Source organism: Rana temporaria, chromosome 8, assembly GCF_905171775.1.
Source record: "Rana temporaria chromosome 8, aRanTem1.1, whole genome shotgun sequence".
Lineage (NCBI taxonomy): Eukaryota > Metazoa > Chordata > Amphibia > Anura > Ranidae > Rana > Rana temporaria.
Genome location: NC_053496.1, coordinates 146,468,540 through 146,482,225, shown reverse-complemented (window position 1 = coordinate 146,482,225; position 13,686 = coordinate 146,468,540). Strand labels below are relative to the sequence as shown.

Sequence of the window (13,686 nt, the reverse complement as noted above, 5' to 3'; positions counted from 1 at the left end):
CATCCTCCATCCTCTACATTCCTCTTGCTGCTATTGTTCATCTTGAGAAAGTGCTCACTGCCAGGGTACTGCAGCTGTGAATCAGCCATCTACTTTAAAGCCTGCAGCAGGAGGGGACAAAGGCAGATCAGACCCATGGGCCGGCCTTTGGGGTGTGCGAGCCGTGCGACCGCACAGAGCGCCCTGGGCAACAGGGGCGCCGTGCGGCCATCACAGCTCGCAGCAAGCTCCGCCACCAGCCAGCGCCGGCCACGAGTGGGAGAGATCAACAGGGGGATCGGAGCTCACTGAGAGCTCCAGAGAGAGAGATGAGCTGGGCGTATCACAGCCAGCTCTGACATCTCTCCCCTCCCCTTGCGGCCCGCACAGCCAGTTAGAGGATCTATCTGATCTATCTATCTATCTTACTTCCTTCTATCTATCTATCTTCCTTTGTTTCTATCTATCTATCTATCTATCTATCTAGTATCTATGGGCCAGATCCACAAAAGGGATACACCGGCGTATCTACTGATACGCCGTCGTATCCCTGTTTCTATCTATGCGACTGATTCACAGAATCAGTTACGCATAGATATTCCTAAGATCCAGCAGGTGTAATAGTTTTACACTGTCGGATCTTAGGATGCAGTACCGCGGCCGCCGCTGGGGACATTTCTCGTCGAAATTCCGCTTCGGGTATGCAAATTAGCACTTACGGAGATCCACGAAGCGGTTTCCCTTCGTGGAGTCTCCGTAAATTGTTAGTTTGCAAACGCAAAGATAGGGTACCTTTTACAAAGTGTAAAGTTAGTACACCTTGTAAAAGTATACCCTTCTTTCCCGCGACGCTGTCAATTTTTTTTTATTTTTCCCGCCGCATCTCTTTTTTTTCCCGACGCAACTTTTTTTACCCGGCGCGATTCACAAAACTCGGCGCAACGTAACTTTGCGCAAAGCACGTCGGGAAAATCGCGTCGGGAGCATGCGCAGTACGTCCGGCGCGGGAGCGCGCCTAATTTAAATGGGACTCGCCCCATTAGATTGGGCCCGCCTTGCGCCGGACGGATTTAAGTTACACCGCTGAAAATTTCTAGGTAAGTGCTTTGTGGATCGGGGACTTAGGTAGAGATTTTGCGGCGGTGTAACTTAAATAGGAAAAGTTAAGTTACGGCCGCTCGTTGTGGATCTGGCCCTATCTTCCTTTGTTTCTTTCTATCTATCTTTCTTCCTTCCTTCTATCTATTTTTCTTTCACTCTCCCTTTATCTATCTATTTTTTTTATTTCTTTCTTCCTTCATCCTCCCTTCCTTTCTTTCTCAATTTTTTTGATCTATCTATCTATCTATCTATCTATCTATCTATCTTCCTTTGTTTCTTTGTATCTATCTATCTTCCTTTGTTTCTATCTATCTATCTATCTATCTATCTATCTATCTATCTATCTATCTATCTATCTACCTTTGTTTCTATCTATCTATCTATCTATCTATCTATCTATCTATCTATCTATCTATCTATCTACCTATCTATCTAGCTTCCTTTGTTTCTTTCTATCTATCTTTCTTCCTTCCTTCTATCTATTTTTCTTTCTCTCTCCCTTTATCTATCTATTTTTTTTTTATTTCTTTCTTCCTTCATCCTCCCTTCCTTTCTTTCTCAATTTTTTGTTTATCTCTCTCTCTCTCTCTCTCTCTCTCTCTCTCTCTCTCTCAATTAGGGGAAAGAAATCTGGTCACACTAGCACTGCAAGATACCAGTATGTGGTGCCCACTGCCCTGAAAGTTTCAAGAGGAACTTCAGTACCCTGGAGATGTTGCCCTGCCCCTCATCCATGTCCCTATTTTTAAGTGTCTGCCCATGAGCAGATGTGCTGGAGGGCTCTGCTAGGACTTTATGATTCATGAAGGACCTCAAGCATATCTGCAGTCATGCCTGGTGATTTCATCAGATTGCCTTGTTATGTCTAAGCCATCTGCGCGAATGTGCACAAAACCAGGCACTGCCTCCTGGGGTAAAGCAGCAAGGTATATGTCATTCTAGAAAAAAACACCTAAAACAAAAAAAGCAAAAAACTTAACGCCGCTGGCGTGACCCACGCCTGGGCCGGCCACGGCCCCGGCTCCGCAAGGGAAGACTCATGGGGGGGGGAATCAGGGGAAGGAGGAGCATCCCCTGGTCTCTGCCCTCCAAGGCCTGGGCAATCCGTGTGAGGCCCACATTGAGGGCTGCCGTATTGGCCTGGACAGCCTGCGTCAGGGCACGCACCTCCTGACCCACGCCTGCTGTGGCAGTCTGCAGGTCATTGCAGTAGTTTATCATTGCCAGAGAGTTGCAGCCCATGTCCTGAACTGACTCCTCGATGGAGGCCAGGCTCTCCTCCATCCGGCCCAAAGTCTGGGTGACCTGACCCAGATGGCAGGTCTGAAGGGCCTGGTCCCTCCGCAGATTGGCCGGCAGAAGCTCTGCCAGCCCCCTGGTCTTGCAGGTCGCCTTCCTGCCTCCAGATGAGGCTTGTGGCCTGGGAGTAAGGGAGACCCCTGGGGGGGAAGCCCTGTTGCGGGAGGAGTGGGAGGGGCTACCCCTGATGGAGGCCTGACTGCTGCCAGCCCTAGGGGGACACTCCTCCAAATGGAGCGTGACATCATTCCCCGACACCACCTCCTCCTCCTCCTCAACCTCCTCAGAGGACTCCGGGCTTGCCTGGGTGTCTTCCTCAGACTCATGTGCGGTGGAGGCTGCGGACTGGCCAGATGGCCCAGCACCCTGCTGCACATCTGTGGATGACACAAAACATACACAGGTTGGAGGATCCACACACTTGTCACATATTCCCCCCCCCCCCCACATGCTACTCACCAGATAGAAAAAAAAATAAACTTACCTGTCCTCACGGCCTCCTCAATGGAGTCAAAGCCAGGCAGCCCCTCCACTTGCTGCCTGTGGAAGCACTGGGCCACCAGCTGCTCCTCAGCAGTCAGCCTGACAGTTCATGGTGGTCCCCCTCCAGTGCCCCTGGCATGAGCCACGATCTTGGCCAGCTTCCCACGGACCACACGCCTGAGATAAAAAAAAAAAATTGTATCCCATTGCGGGTCCGGGTCTCACCCCCCAACGCATTGACATCATCTGTGATATCCTGCAGTATCTGCCTCCTCCTGGCCAGGGTGGTGTTGGCACTCTCAGGACCATGCAGCAAACTACCAAATCTGATAATGGCCCTCACAATAATCTCCTTCTCCCGCGAGGAGTAGTTCAGCTTTCTCTTCCTCTCACTCATCTTTCCAAAACACACGATCAAAGACACTCTCCAAAAACCACAACGACACGACACAAACCAACAAACAGCCACAGACAACGGAACAAAACACCTTGCTTCAGGAAGGGAAACAAATGGATGTACTTTTGCAATGGAAAGGCGTATGTCTGGGCCTATTTATGCACTGGGCGTATCTCACTAAGTACGCCGGGCCTAGTTCCTATCTCACTGATTGCGCCGGGCCGAGTTCTGAGCATGCGCAGAGAGGCTCTGACCAGGGCCGGCCTTAGGTGTTCAGGCGCCCTGTGCGAGCTAATCCTGTGACGCCCCCCCCCATCTTCACCCATCTCCCCCTGGTCACCTAAACATACTCAAAGAGGAAACAAATATTTGTAACAAATAATAATTGTATTTTACTTCTTTTTTTTTTTCTTATGTTAAGTCCCTTATACCCTCCTCCCCCTTCTGTGTGTAGGCTGGCTATAAAAATCTGAAAAAGTAGATGCATGCAGGGCCAGGGGCTCAGTGTGACTTCCCTTTCAGTGGACGGTGCGGCTTTGCATTTAAAAATGGCGCCGCCCGGCGCTTAGACGCCACTGCACATATGCCGTCTGCCCGAGAATAGCCGAATGTTTTCGGGCTTTCCCGAGAAGCGGCGGCGCATGCGCAGTGTGCCTGTTGGGGCCTGGCAGCAGCCTTTTTTTTCAGGTGCTGCAGCCGATGCGTTGCTCTTCACCCAGTCCCAGGGCAGGGGGACCTGGCAGCGCCTGCTGCTGTGACTCGTAGGAGTCGGACTCTTGTGATCAGGGGAGGGCTGGCAGCCTTAGGCCTGGGGGGCAAGTCCAGTCAAGTGGCCCCCTGCACCACTGGACCCCTTTACATCACATAGCCCCCTGCACCACTTTACATTACACAGCACCCTGCACCTCTGGACCTCTTTACATTACACAGCCCCCTGCATCACTGGACCCCTTTAAAATTACACAGTACCCTGCATCACTGCACCCCTTTTACATTACACAGCACCCTGCACCTCTGGACCCCTTTACATTACACAGCCCCTTGCATCACTGGACCCCTTTACATTACACAGCCCCCTGCACCACTAGAGCCCTTTACATCACATAGCCCCCTGCACCTCTGGACCCTTTTACACTACACAGCCCTCTGCACCCCTTTACATTACACAGCACCCTGCACCTCTGGACCGCTTTACATTACACAGCACCCTGCATCACTAGACCCCTTTACATTACACAGCCCCCTGCATCACTGGACCCCTTTACATCACATAGCCCCCTGCACCTCTGGACCCCTTTACATTACACAGCACCCTGCACCTCTGGACCCCTTTACATTACACAGCACCCTGCACCTCTGGACCTCTTTACATTACACAGCCCCCTGCATCACTGGACCCCTTTAAAATTACACAGTACCCTGCATCACTGCACCCCTTTACATTACACAGCACCCTGCACCTCTGGACCCCTTTACATTACACAGCCCCCTGCATCACTGGACCCCTTTACATCTCAAAGCCCCCTGCACCTCTGGACCCTTTTACATTACACAGCACCCTGCATCACTGCACCCCTTTTACATTACACAGCCCCCTGCACCTCTGGACCCCTTTACATTACACAGCCCCCACAGCTCTGGACCCCCTGCATGTTACACAGACCCCCTTCAGTTCACACCCCCTTCAGTGCAACCCCCCCTCAGTGCAACCCCCCCTTAGTGAAAACACCCCCAGTGCAAACCCCCCCTTAGTACAACCCCCCCCTCAGTGCAAACCCCCCCTTAGTGAAAACACCCCCAGTGCAAACCCCCCCTTAGTGAAAACACCCCCAGTGCAAACCCCCCCTTAGTATAAGGTGACCAGATTTTTAAAATGAAAATCGGGGACATATATATATATATATTTTTTATCGGCAAATGGTAAACTATTTTATAAGCATATATTCCTCAATTGATATATGCAGTGTATGTGCTATGTGTTTATGGAATGATTTATGATTATATATATATATATATATATATATATATATATATATATATATATATATATATATATATACACACACACACACACACACGTTATTTCTCACATTTCATCCATGAGATAAATAAAAGGTAACCACTGACCCAGCATATTGGTGGTCAGTGTGCCTCCTGTATGCTGGTGCTACATGCAGGAGGATGCTACATACAGAGTGCAGGGCTCAGGAGGATGCTACGTACAGAGTGCAGGGCTCAGGAGGATGCTACGTACAGAGTGCAGAACTCAGGAGGATGCTACGTACAGAGTGCAGGGCTCAGGAGGATGCTACGTACAGAGTGCAGAACTCAGGAGGATGCTACGTACAGAGTGCAGAACTCAGGAGGATGCTACGTACAGAGTGCAGAACTCAGGAGGATGCTACGTACAGAGTGCAGAACTCAGGAGGATGCTACGTACAGAGTGCAGGGCTCAGGAGGATGCTACGTACAGAGTGCAGAACTCAGGAGGATGCTACGTACAGAGTGCAGGGCTCAGGAGGATGCTACGTACAGAGTGCAGAACTCAGGAGGATGCTACGTACAGAGTGCAGAACTCAGGAGGATGCTACGTACAGAGTGCAGGGCTCAGGAGGATGCTACGTACAGAGTGCAGGGCTCAGGAGGATGCTACATACAGAGTGCAGGGCTCAGGAGGATGCTACATACAGAGTGCAAGGTTCAGGAAGGCACCCTCGCCCCTATCCTGAAACTATCCCCCTGTGTGCTGAGAGAAGAGAAGCTGCTGGGTGCACAGGGGGATTAGGTCTGCTGGAGGGGGGTGGGAGAGTTGAATCCTGGACAAGGAGAAGGATCATGGCTGATCCCATAGAGAGATTGGTTTTGGAGATTGCGAGCCCCGCCCCCCCACCCCCAAACACACACACAGATTAATGCTTATTAAATATCCATTGAATTTTTTTTTTTAAGAATTATGAAAAACAATTGAAATGTAGTGAAATGGGTTCACAGTGGTGTGATGTGGGATACCCTGCGAATCCTGTGCGGGTTCCCGCATCACACCCGAATCACAGATAGTTCACACTGACATCTGCGAACCACTGCGGGTGTCAATAGAAAGCTAATGACACCCCCAGATTGGTTTGCAGGTTGCAGTGTGAACTATAAAATGGTACAGGAATCGGATTGCATTGGGTGCCAACACCCATGTGATCCGATTCCAGTGTGGACACAAAAAAATAGTCCTGCACCATTCTGGTGTAAATGTGATGGGATTTCAGCCATACAGTTGCAGAGACATCGCATGTAATGTGCATGGCAATGCGGTGCGGATCACATGTGATGTCTGTGATTGCACAAGTGTGAATGTGAAATTATGGATGCAATTGGACTAGCGCTCAGACTCCATTAAGAATCCTATAATGACAGATCTAAGCTATAGGTGATAGAAAATGACACATTAACCAGATCAGTCAGTAAAGGGTTAATTAGTGGTTTCTGGGCAGTCTGATAGAGATTTGTAGAGGGGGATGGAGTGTGTAAGGGGGTGATGATAGTGTAGAGGGGGAGTAGAAGTTACATTGGATGGGAGATTTATAGCAGAATTGAGGGGGAAATGAGACTAGAAGAGAGAGTGAGAAGTTGCACTCGATAAGATAGAAGACCTGAATCTAGGTGACAGAATGGGAGGGGGGGGGGGGGGCAGAACGGAATACACAGCCTGGGGGCAGTGAGTTGGAGGAACAATCCACTATGGGGCAGAGAAGGAGAGTACAGGGGTGACTGCATTGAGACTGTCCTGGGCACAAGTGAGGGAGAATGTGAGCAAGACGACAAGTATCTAGAAGGAGGAGGGGTCACAAACTTATGGAGGTTGATGGAAGATCATGCAGGGAGGAGAGCTGATATCACAGCACTGCTAAAGACTGGCATGTCATCATTACATTCACAGTCAGACATCACATGGCACCTTACTTTACTTTTGGTTCAGCTGTGTGTGTAGTCTCTCTGACTCGGTCTCTTCTCTGCAGCCAGCCCACGATGTACAGCGCTCGCCCTGACCCTCCCCTGACGTGCCACATGACCTGGCTTCCTACAACTCCCACAATGCAGCGCGGCAGCAAACAGCCAGCCAATCGGTGGCCGCCACTGCCGAGTTTTGAAAGAAAAAAAAAAAAAAAAACAGCGCTGCGGACCGTGGCCCTTTTAAATATAATGTGAGCGGCCTGGGGGGCAATGTCCTCTTTTCCACCTGGGCCAGTCCGCCCCTGCCTGTGATGATCATGTGAGTAACTGACTGCGACTCACATTCTGTTAGCTGTGATGGCCGTACGGCGCCCCTGTTGCCCATGGCGCCCTGTGCGGCCGCACAGCTCGCACACCCCAAAGGCCGGCCCTGGCTCTGACCATAGTCGCTGTCATGCGCATGCGCAGTTCGGCCAGCCCTTCATTTGCATGGGGTCACGGCTCATTTCAATGGAACACGCCCACGTCCTTCCCACTTTGAATTACGCCGGCTTACGCCTTGTAATTTACGTTGCGGCGGTGCAAATTTGGGCGCAAATACTATGAGGATACGGCACTTACGTCTCTGAGTTGAGCCGGCGTAACGGAAATGAGATGCACTATGCCGGTCTATATTTGCGCCGATGTACGTGGATCTGGCCCTACGTTTTTTAACTGAGAGAAAATGTCAGTATTTTTGGTCCAGCCAGAGGTTAATCATATTTATGATCCAGTGACCAAACCACCTGGATTCTTTTACTGGTGTATTTTACTCAGGAATAAGCTCATGTCTGAGTAAAAATGCATCAGAGGGAGGAGGAAGCCAGGGAGGCAGTGTGATTATAGGATCAATAATGATTATAAGACCAATCGTTTTCAAAGCTTTATGATGTAATTGAAGTTTGGTTTGTGGCCTCCATTTTTTTCTGTGCTCTTATTTTATATAGAATGAATGCCCTTTAAATTTCATAGACATGCTGTAGTGCCTTGAAAAAGTATTCATACCCCTTGAAATTTTCCCCATTTTGTCATGTTACAACCAAAAAGGTAAATTAATTGTATTGGGATTTATGTAATAGACCAGCACAAAGTGGCATAAAATTGTGAAGTGGAAAGAAAATGATAAATGGTTTTATTTATTTATTTATTTTTTTACAAATAAATATCTGAAAACTACAGCTGTATTTCTTTTGGGTATGTTTCTACCACATCTAGAGAATTACATTTTTGCCCATTCTGCTTTGCAAAATAGCTCAAGCTCTGTCAGATTGGATATAGAGTGTCTGTAAACAGCAATTTATTCTCAATTAGATTTAGACCTGGACTTTGACTGGGCCATTCTAACCAGGCCCGGACTGGGACAAAAAATAGGCCCGGGCATTTTATACTGAGCAGCCAACTTTTCCAGGGACCGGGGGGAGGCTCGGTAGACATTCGCGGGTGGCTGGTGTCAGTCCTCCACACTGTAATGTGCAAGGACACTGTAATATAAGGGGAACTGCACTGTAAAGGGGCACCTCAATGATTACAGTGCCCCTTTACAGTGCAGTCCCCTTTATATTACAGTGTTCCAGTCCTATTGTGGCCATACAATGCCAGTACTGTCTGTCTCTTATTGTGCCCAAACTGCCCAGTGACATTGACCTGCTCTCTTTTTGGTGGTGTGGTACAGAGTGGCTCTCTCTGGTGGTGCGGGAACAGCGTGGCTCTCTCTCTGGTGGTGTGGGTACAGCGTGGCTCTCTCTGGTGGTGAGGATGCAGCGTGGCTCTCTCTGGTGGTGTGGGTACAGCGTGGCTCTCTCTCTGGGGATGTGGGTACAGAGTGGCTCTCTCTGGTGGTGTGGTACAGCGTTGCTCTCTCTCTGGTGGTGTGGTGCAGCATGGCTATCTCTCTGGTGGTGCTGGGACTATTAGTTCCCCCAGCACAGTCCTGCAACGGGAGTCAATGCCTGGAAGTGAGTGCAAATACCTGTCTTAGACAGGAATCTTCACCCCCTCCCCCCTGAAAGGTGCTAAATGTGACACCGGAGAGGGGGAGGATTCCGAAAAGCAGATTTGCTGTAGCAAATTGGATCATGCTCTGCTGGGGTTTTTTGTCTTCCTCTGGATCAACTGTGGGTATGGAGTTGGGTGTATGGCATTGTACTATGTTTTTTTATTTTGTTTGTTTATGTTTTTGTGGTTGAACTGGAAGGACTTGTGTCTTTTTTCAACCTGACTAGCTATGTAACTATGCAAGTTCCATTTTTCCGTGGAACTCCGCTTTAAGTCTTTTACAGATTCTAACAGGTTTTCTTCTAAGATTTCCCTGTATTTGGCCCCATCAATTTTCCCATCAACTCTGATCAGCTTCCCTGTCTCTGGTGAAGAAAATCATTCCCACAACATGATGCTTGGGGTGATAAGCAGTGTTTGCTTTCTGCCACACATAGCGTTTTGCTTTTAGGCCAAAAAGTAACATTTTGGTCTTATCTGACCAGAGCACCCTTTCCCACATTTGCTGTGTCCCCCACATGGCTTCTGACAAACTGCAAATGGGACTTCTTATGGCCTTCTTTCAACAATGGCTTTCTTCTTGCCACTCTTCCATAAAGGCCAGATATGTGGAGTGCACAACTAATAGTTTTCCTGTGGACAAATTCTCCCACCTGAGCTGTGGAACTCTGCAGCTCCTCCAGAGTTATCATGGGCCCAGGGCCGGTACTAGGGGTGGGCGGGAGGGACAAGTGCCCTGGGCAGGGTGTGGGAGGGGGCGTCATGTTGCCAGCAGCATGCAGAAGAATCTGTGCACAGAATTCTCAGGCTATCACACCACTCTATGATCCCATCTGTTGTTGTAACAGCCTGTCCAAAAACGGGGCTGAGGAAGCGCCCACTATTGCCTGCTTCCTCTCTGCAGCGGCAGCTACGTCCCTTCACTAACAGGAGAAGCATTCTCTCTCCCGGGCTTGATCTTCTATCAGTCTGGCCAGCTCGATCGGGGCTGCCTGTTACAGAGCTCCTCTACAGGTGGGCGGAGCAGGAAGACAACAGAACACAGCAGCCCTGATCTTTGCTTCCCGCCCTGCAGAGTGCAGACCTCACAGCTCACCCCAGCATGAAGATGCATGTCATGTCAGACATGTCTTCTTCACCTTTGAGTCCCGACTACACTGCTTTCCAAACTACTTTGCGTTACCATAAACCTGCCCTGTACTTTGCAGAGAAAGAAAAGGTAACATTGCTTATATTTCAGGAGTATAGTAGGACTTTTAATTTGGTACATAGATGTAGTCTGTGGAGTGTGGAGAAAACCTGTTCCATTGTGAGCCTTTGCTGATTCATCCAGCACTTGTAGAGGAGATGGGGAAGAGATCCAGTACTCATCTAACTTCCCCCTAGCTGTCCCCCATTCTGAACGTACTTTTTGCTGGGTTCAAAGAAAACAAAAAATGACCTGTCCATATTAGCCCAGCCTCCTGTCAGTCTACTGTATTTAGCTCTTTCCTCATAGCCAACCACCAGTGTCAATTTTCCCCGCCCCTTGCTGCTGGAACTAACATATCTGAATGTGTACATTTCTTTCCTCTGTACTCTGCATGTGTGAACATGGCAGCGTCAGTTCTCATGATCTCCTTCCTGTGTGACCTGCTTCATTCATCCCCTGCCTTGCAGTTACAGCTCAGTGCAAGCACAGGAAAGGTGCAGAGATGGAGGAGCTGTCCTGAGGAGTGAGAGCTCTGTACATGCTGTACTGTACATGTGCAGGCTGGGGAAGTGCTGGGGCAAAACCCTGGGAGTTTCTAGAAGCTGTAGAATCACTGTATATCAGCAAGCTGCAAATGTCATGGAGTTTATTGGGAATCAGAGCTCCCTGTGTTAGATATTTCTTTCCCAGTTTGATTCAGGAGTCTGGTGTGCTAAAGTGTGGAATGGTGGATCCTGTTTTCTGTAAAGTATGTTCTGAACTAACCAAGAAACTACTGTACCGGGAATGTAGTAACTGTTTAAACTGTCAGGATTACTTAACTCCTAGCAAACCAAACATTATTTCACAATTATGGTCCTGTTGTTGGCCAGAGAAAACAGGTATACTACTCACCTGCCCCTACAGCACCAATCCCCCACCAGCCAGACTGGCAAATGACATTCCACAGTTTGTGTCAGTATGATAACAATCTCAGGTGATGGTTTCTCTGCTCTCACCAGCAACAGGATCACAAGTGTGAAATAGACATTAAAGCGATATTAAACCCAAAAACAAACAATTATTATATTGCAGCTAACTTATTCTTATCCAACAAGCTGTCCTACAGAATAAAAACTGTTCACTGTAACTGATTTCAGTTTGGCTTTAATTTGTTAGTACATTTACATCTGCTAGTACATCTAACAGTCTTTAGGTGAACCAGTGCCCAATTCATGCACAGTATTGTAGATATTCTGAATAAGCAGTTCAGTGGACCCTCCTTGCCCTAAAAAACTTTGGATCTTCTAAACCCACCCCCTCCACAATCATAAAAGTAAAAAAAAGCCACACCCAATTTTTGCTGCACACTACTCTTTCTTGTCCTCTAGAAGCGGGGCCCAACTTATGAGCCTGCACTTAGTCCAAATGCTTTCATAAAATGTCCCTGTTCCTGATTCCTGTACACTATTTTTGCTCCTGACCCTTGCACTTTGTAGTTTACCTAATACTGACTTCTGCACTCTTTCTGTAGCTATAACAATCAGGTGTGTTTATCAGACGTGAGTAAGATGCTTGATCATGCGCAACACAGGCAGGGGGGGGCGCAGTTTGGCATGTTTGCCCTGGGCACTGGGTGACCTTGTCCCGGCACTGCATGGGCCTCTTGGTTGCTTCTCTGATTAATGCTCTCCTTGCCCGGCCTGTCAGTTTAGGTGGACTGCCATGTCTTGGTAGGTTTGCAGCTGTGCCATACTCATTTTTGGATGATAGATTGAACAGTGCGTCACGAGTTGCCGAAAGGAGCCGAACGTCGTGCGCAGGCGCCGTATGGAGCCGACTCGCAGTCCGGCTTCTTCCGGCAATTCATAACGCGCTGTGTGGGAAGCATGTCAATCAATTAGCATGTGAATAGGAACACCCAGTCCCGCAGATTACATACCCGGAAGCCGCAGTGAAAATATAGATAAAACGGTATGTACGGCAAGGAAATAAAAAAAAACAGCATAATGTTATTCTCACAACTCGGCTCAATGTGATGTTAGAAATTTTTTTTTGGGTGAACCCCCGCTTTAAGGACCTTGCCCCTTTTTGCGATTCGGCACTGCGTCATTTTAACTGACAATTGCACGGTCATGCGACGTGGCTCCCAAACAAAATTGTCGTCCTTTTTTCCCCACAAATAGAGCTTTCTTTTGGTGGTATTTGATCACCTCTGCGGTTTTTATTTTTTGCGCTATAAACAAAAATATAGCGACAATTTTGAAAAAAATTCAATATTTTTAACTTTTTGCTATAATAAATATCCCCAAAAAAGATATAAAAATTATTTTTTTCCTCAGTTTAGGCCGATGCGTATTCTTCTACCTATTTTTGGTAAAAAAAATCGCAATAAGCGTTTATCGATTGGTTTTCACAAAATGTATAGCTTTTACAAAATAGAGGATAGTTTTATGGCATTTTTATTAATAATTTTTTTTTACTACTAATGGCAGCGATCAGCGATTTTCCGTGACTGCGACATTATGGGGGACACATCGAACACTTTTTTTTTTAAAATATAATTTTTATTTTATAGAAACATACATACAATAAAAACATTACCGTACGATTAAAATGTAACATACGAAGTTCACACATATTCATCTCAGACACAGCTGGACGTTTAGTCTGGTGGAGATAACCCAACATGGGAGGCTCTTAACTTAAAGCTCCTAGGCATCAGTTCAGCGACCCCCTCAGGTGTTTTCGCATTACTCTAGAGCAGTGGTTCTCAACCGTTCTAGTGCCGAGACCCCTTGATACATTTTCCAAAGTTGTGGGGACCCCCAACAGTAAAATTATTTTTGTAGCGTGGGTTGTCAGCACCCAAGGCAAGCCCCTAACCCACGGACATTTAGTGCTCCCTGAGTCCCTTCCACCGTATTAAAACCCCTTATAGTACATTTTAGAATGTACCACTCTTTCTATTTGTTCTCCTTTCTTTCCCTTTTATCTCTCTCTATCCTATTTTTTTGTTCTCCCATCCCTCTCTCTAGCCTTCTTTCTTGTTCTTTCTATTATTCTTTCTCTCCCTTTTTTTTCTTTGTTCCTCCCCCTCTTTTTCTCTCCTTTCCATGTATTCTCTATTTGTATTCCTTCTCTTACTCCTTGGTGGAGGGAATTAGATGAGTGGCAGTGCTGCTGAGATCAGTGGCAGTGCTGGGGGGAGTTCTGAACGGCCAACTTAGGTGCTCTTGATCAAAGGTCATCTGCTGATCTGAGAACTGTAGTGGGG

General features: G+C 47.7%; 1 protein-coding gene across 4 annotated transcripts in view; it reads left to right on the top strand.

Moving 5' to 3' along the window:
* LOC120909154 (calcium-binding protein 2-like) overlaps positions 1-13,686 on the top strand; it is a 335,054-nt gene that overhangs the window by 138,205 nt on the left and 183,163 nt on the right. Inside the window, exon 1 of one of the 4 annotated variants that reach the window (XM_040320853.1) lies at positions 10,026-10,457. The exons of 1 other annotated variant lie outside the window; for it this stretch is intronic. In XM_040320853.1, the coding sequence (XP_040176787.1) occupies positions 10,341-10,457 (117 nt within the window). In that variant the 5' untranslated portion in view covers positions 10,026-10,340. Of the gene's footprint in view, positions 1-10,025; positions 10,458-13,686 lie in introns of those variants that run through there. 2 more of the 4 variants (XM_040320852.1, XM_040320856.1) reach the window with 2 other exon arrangements.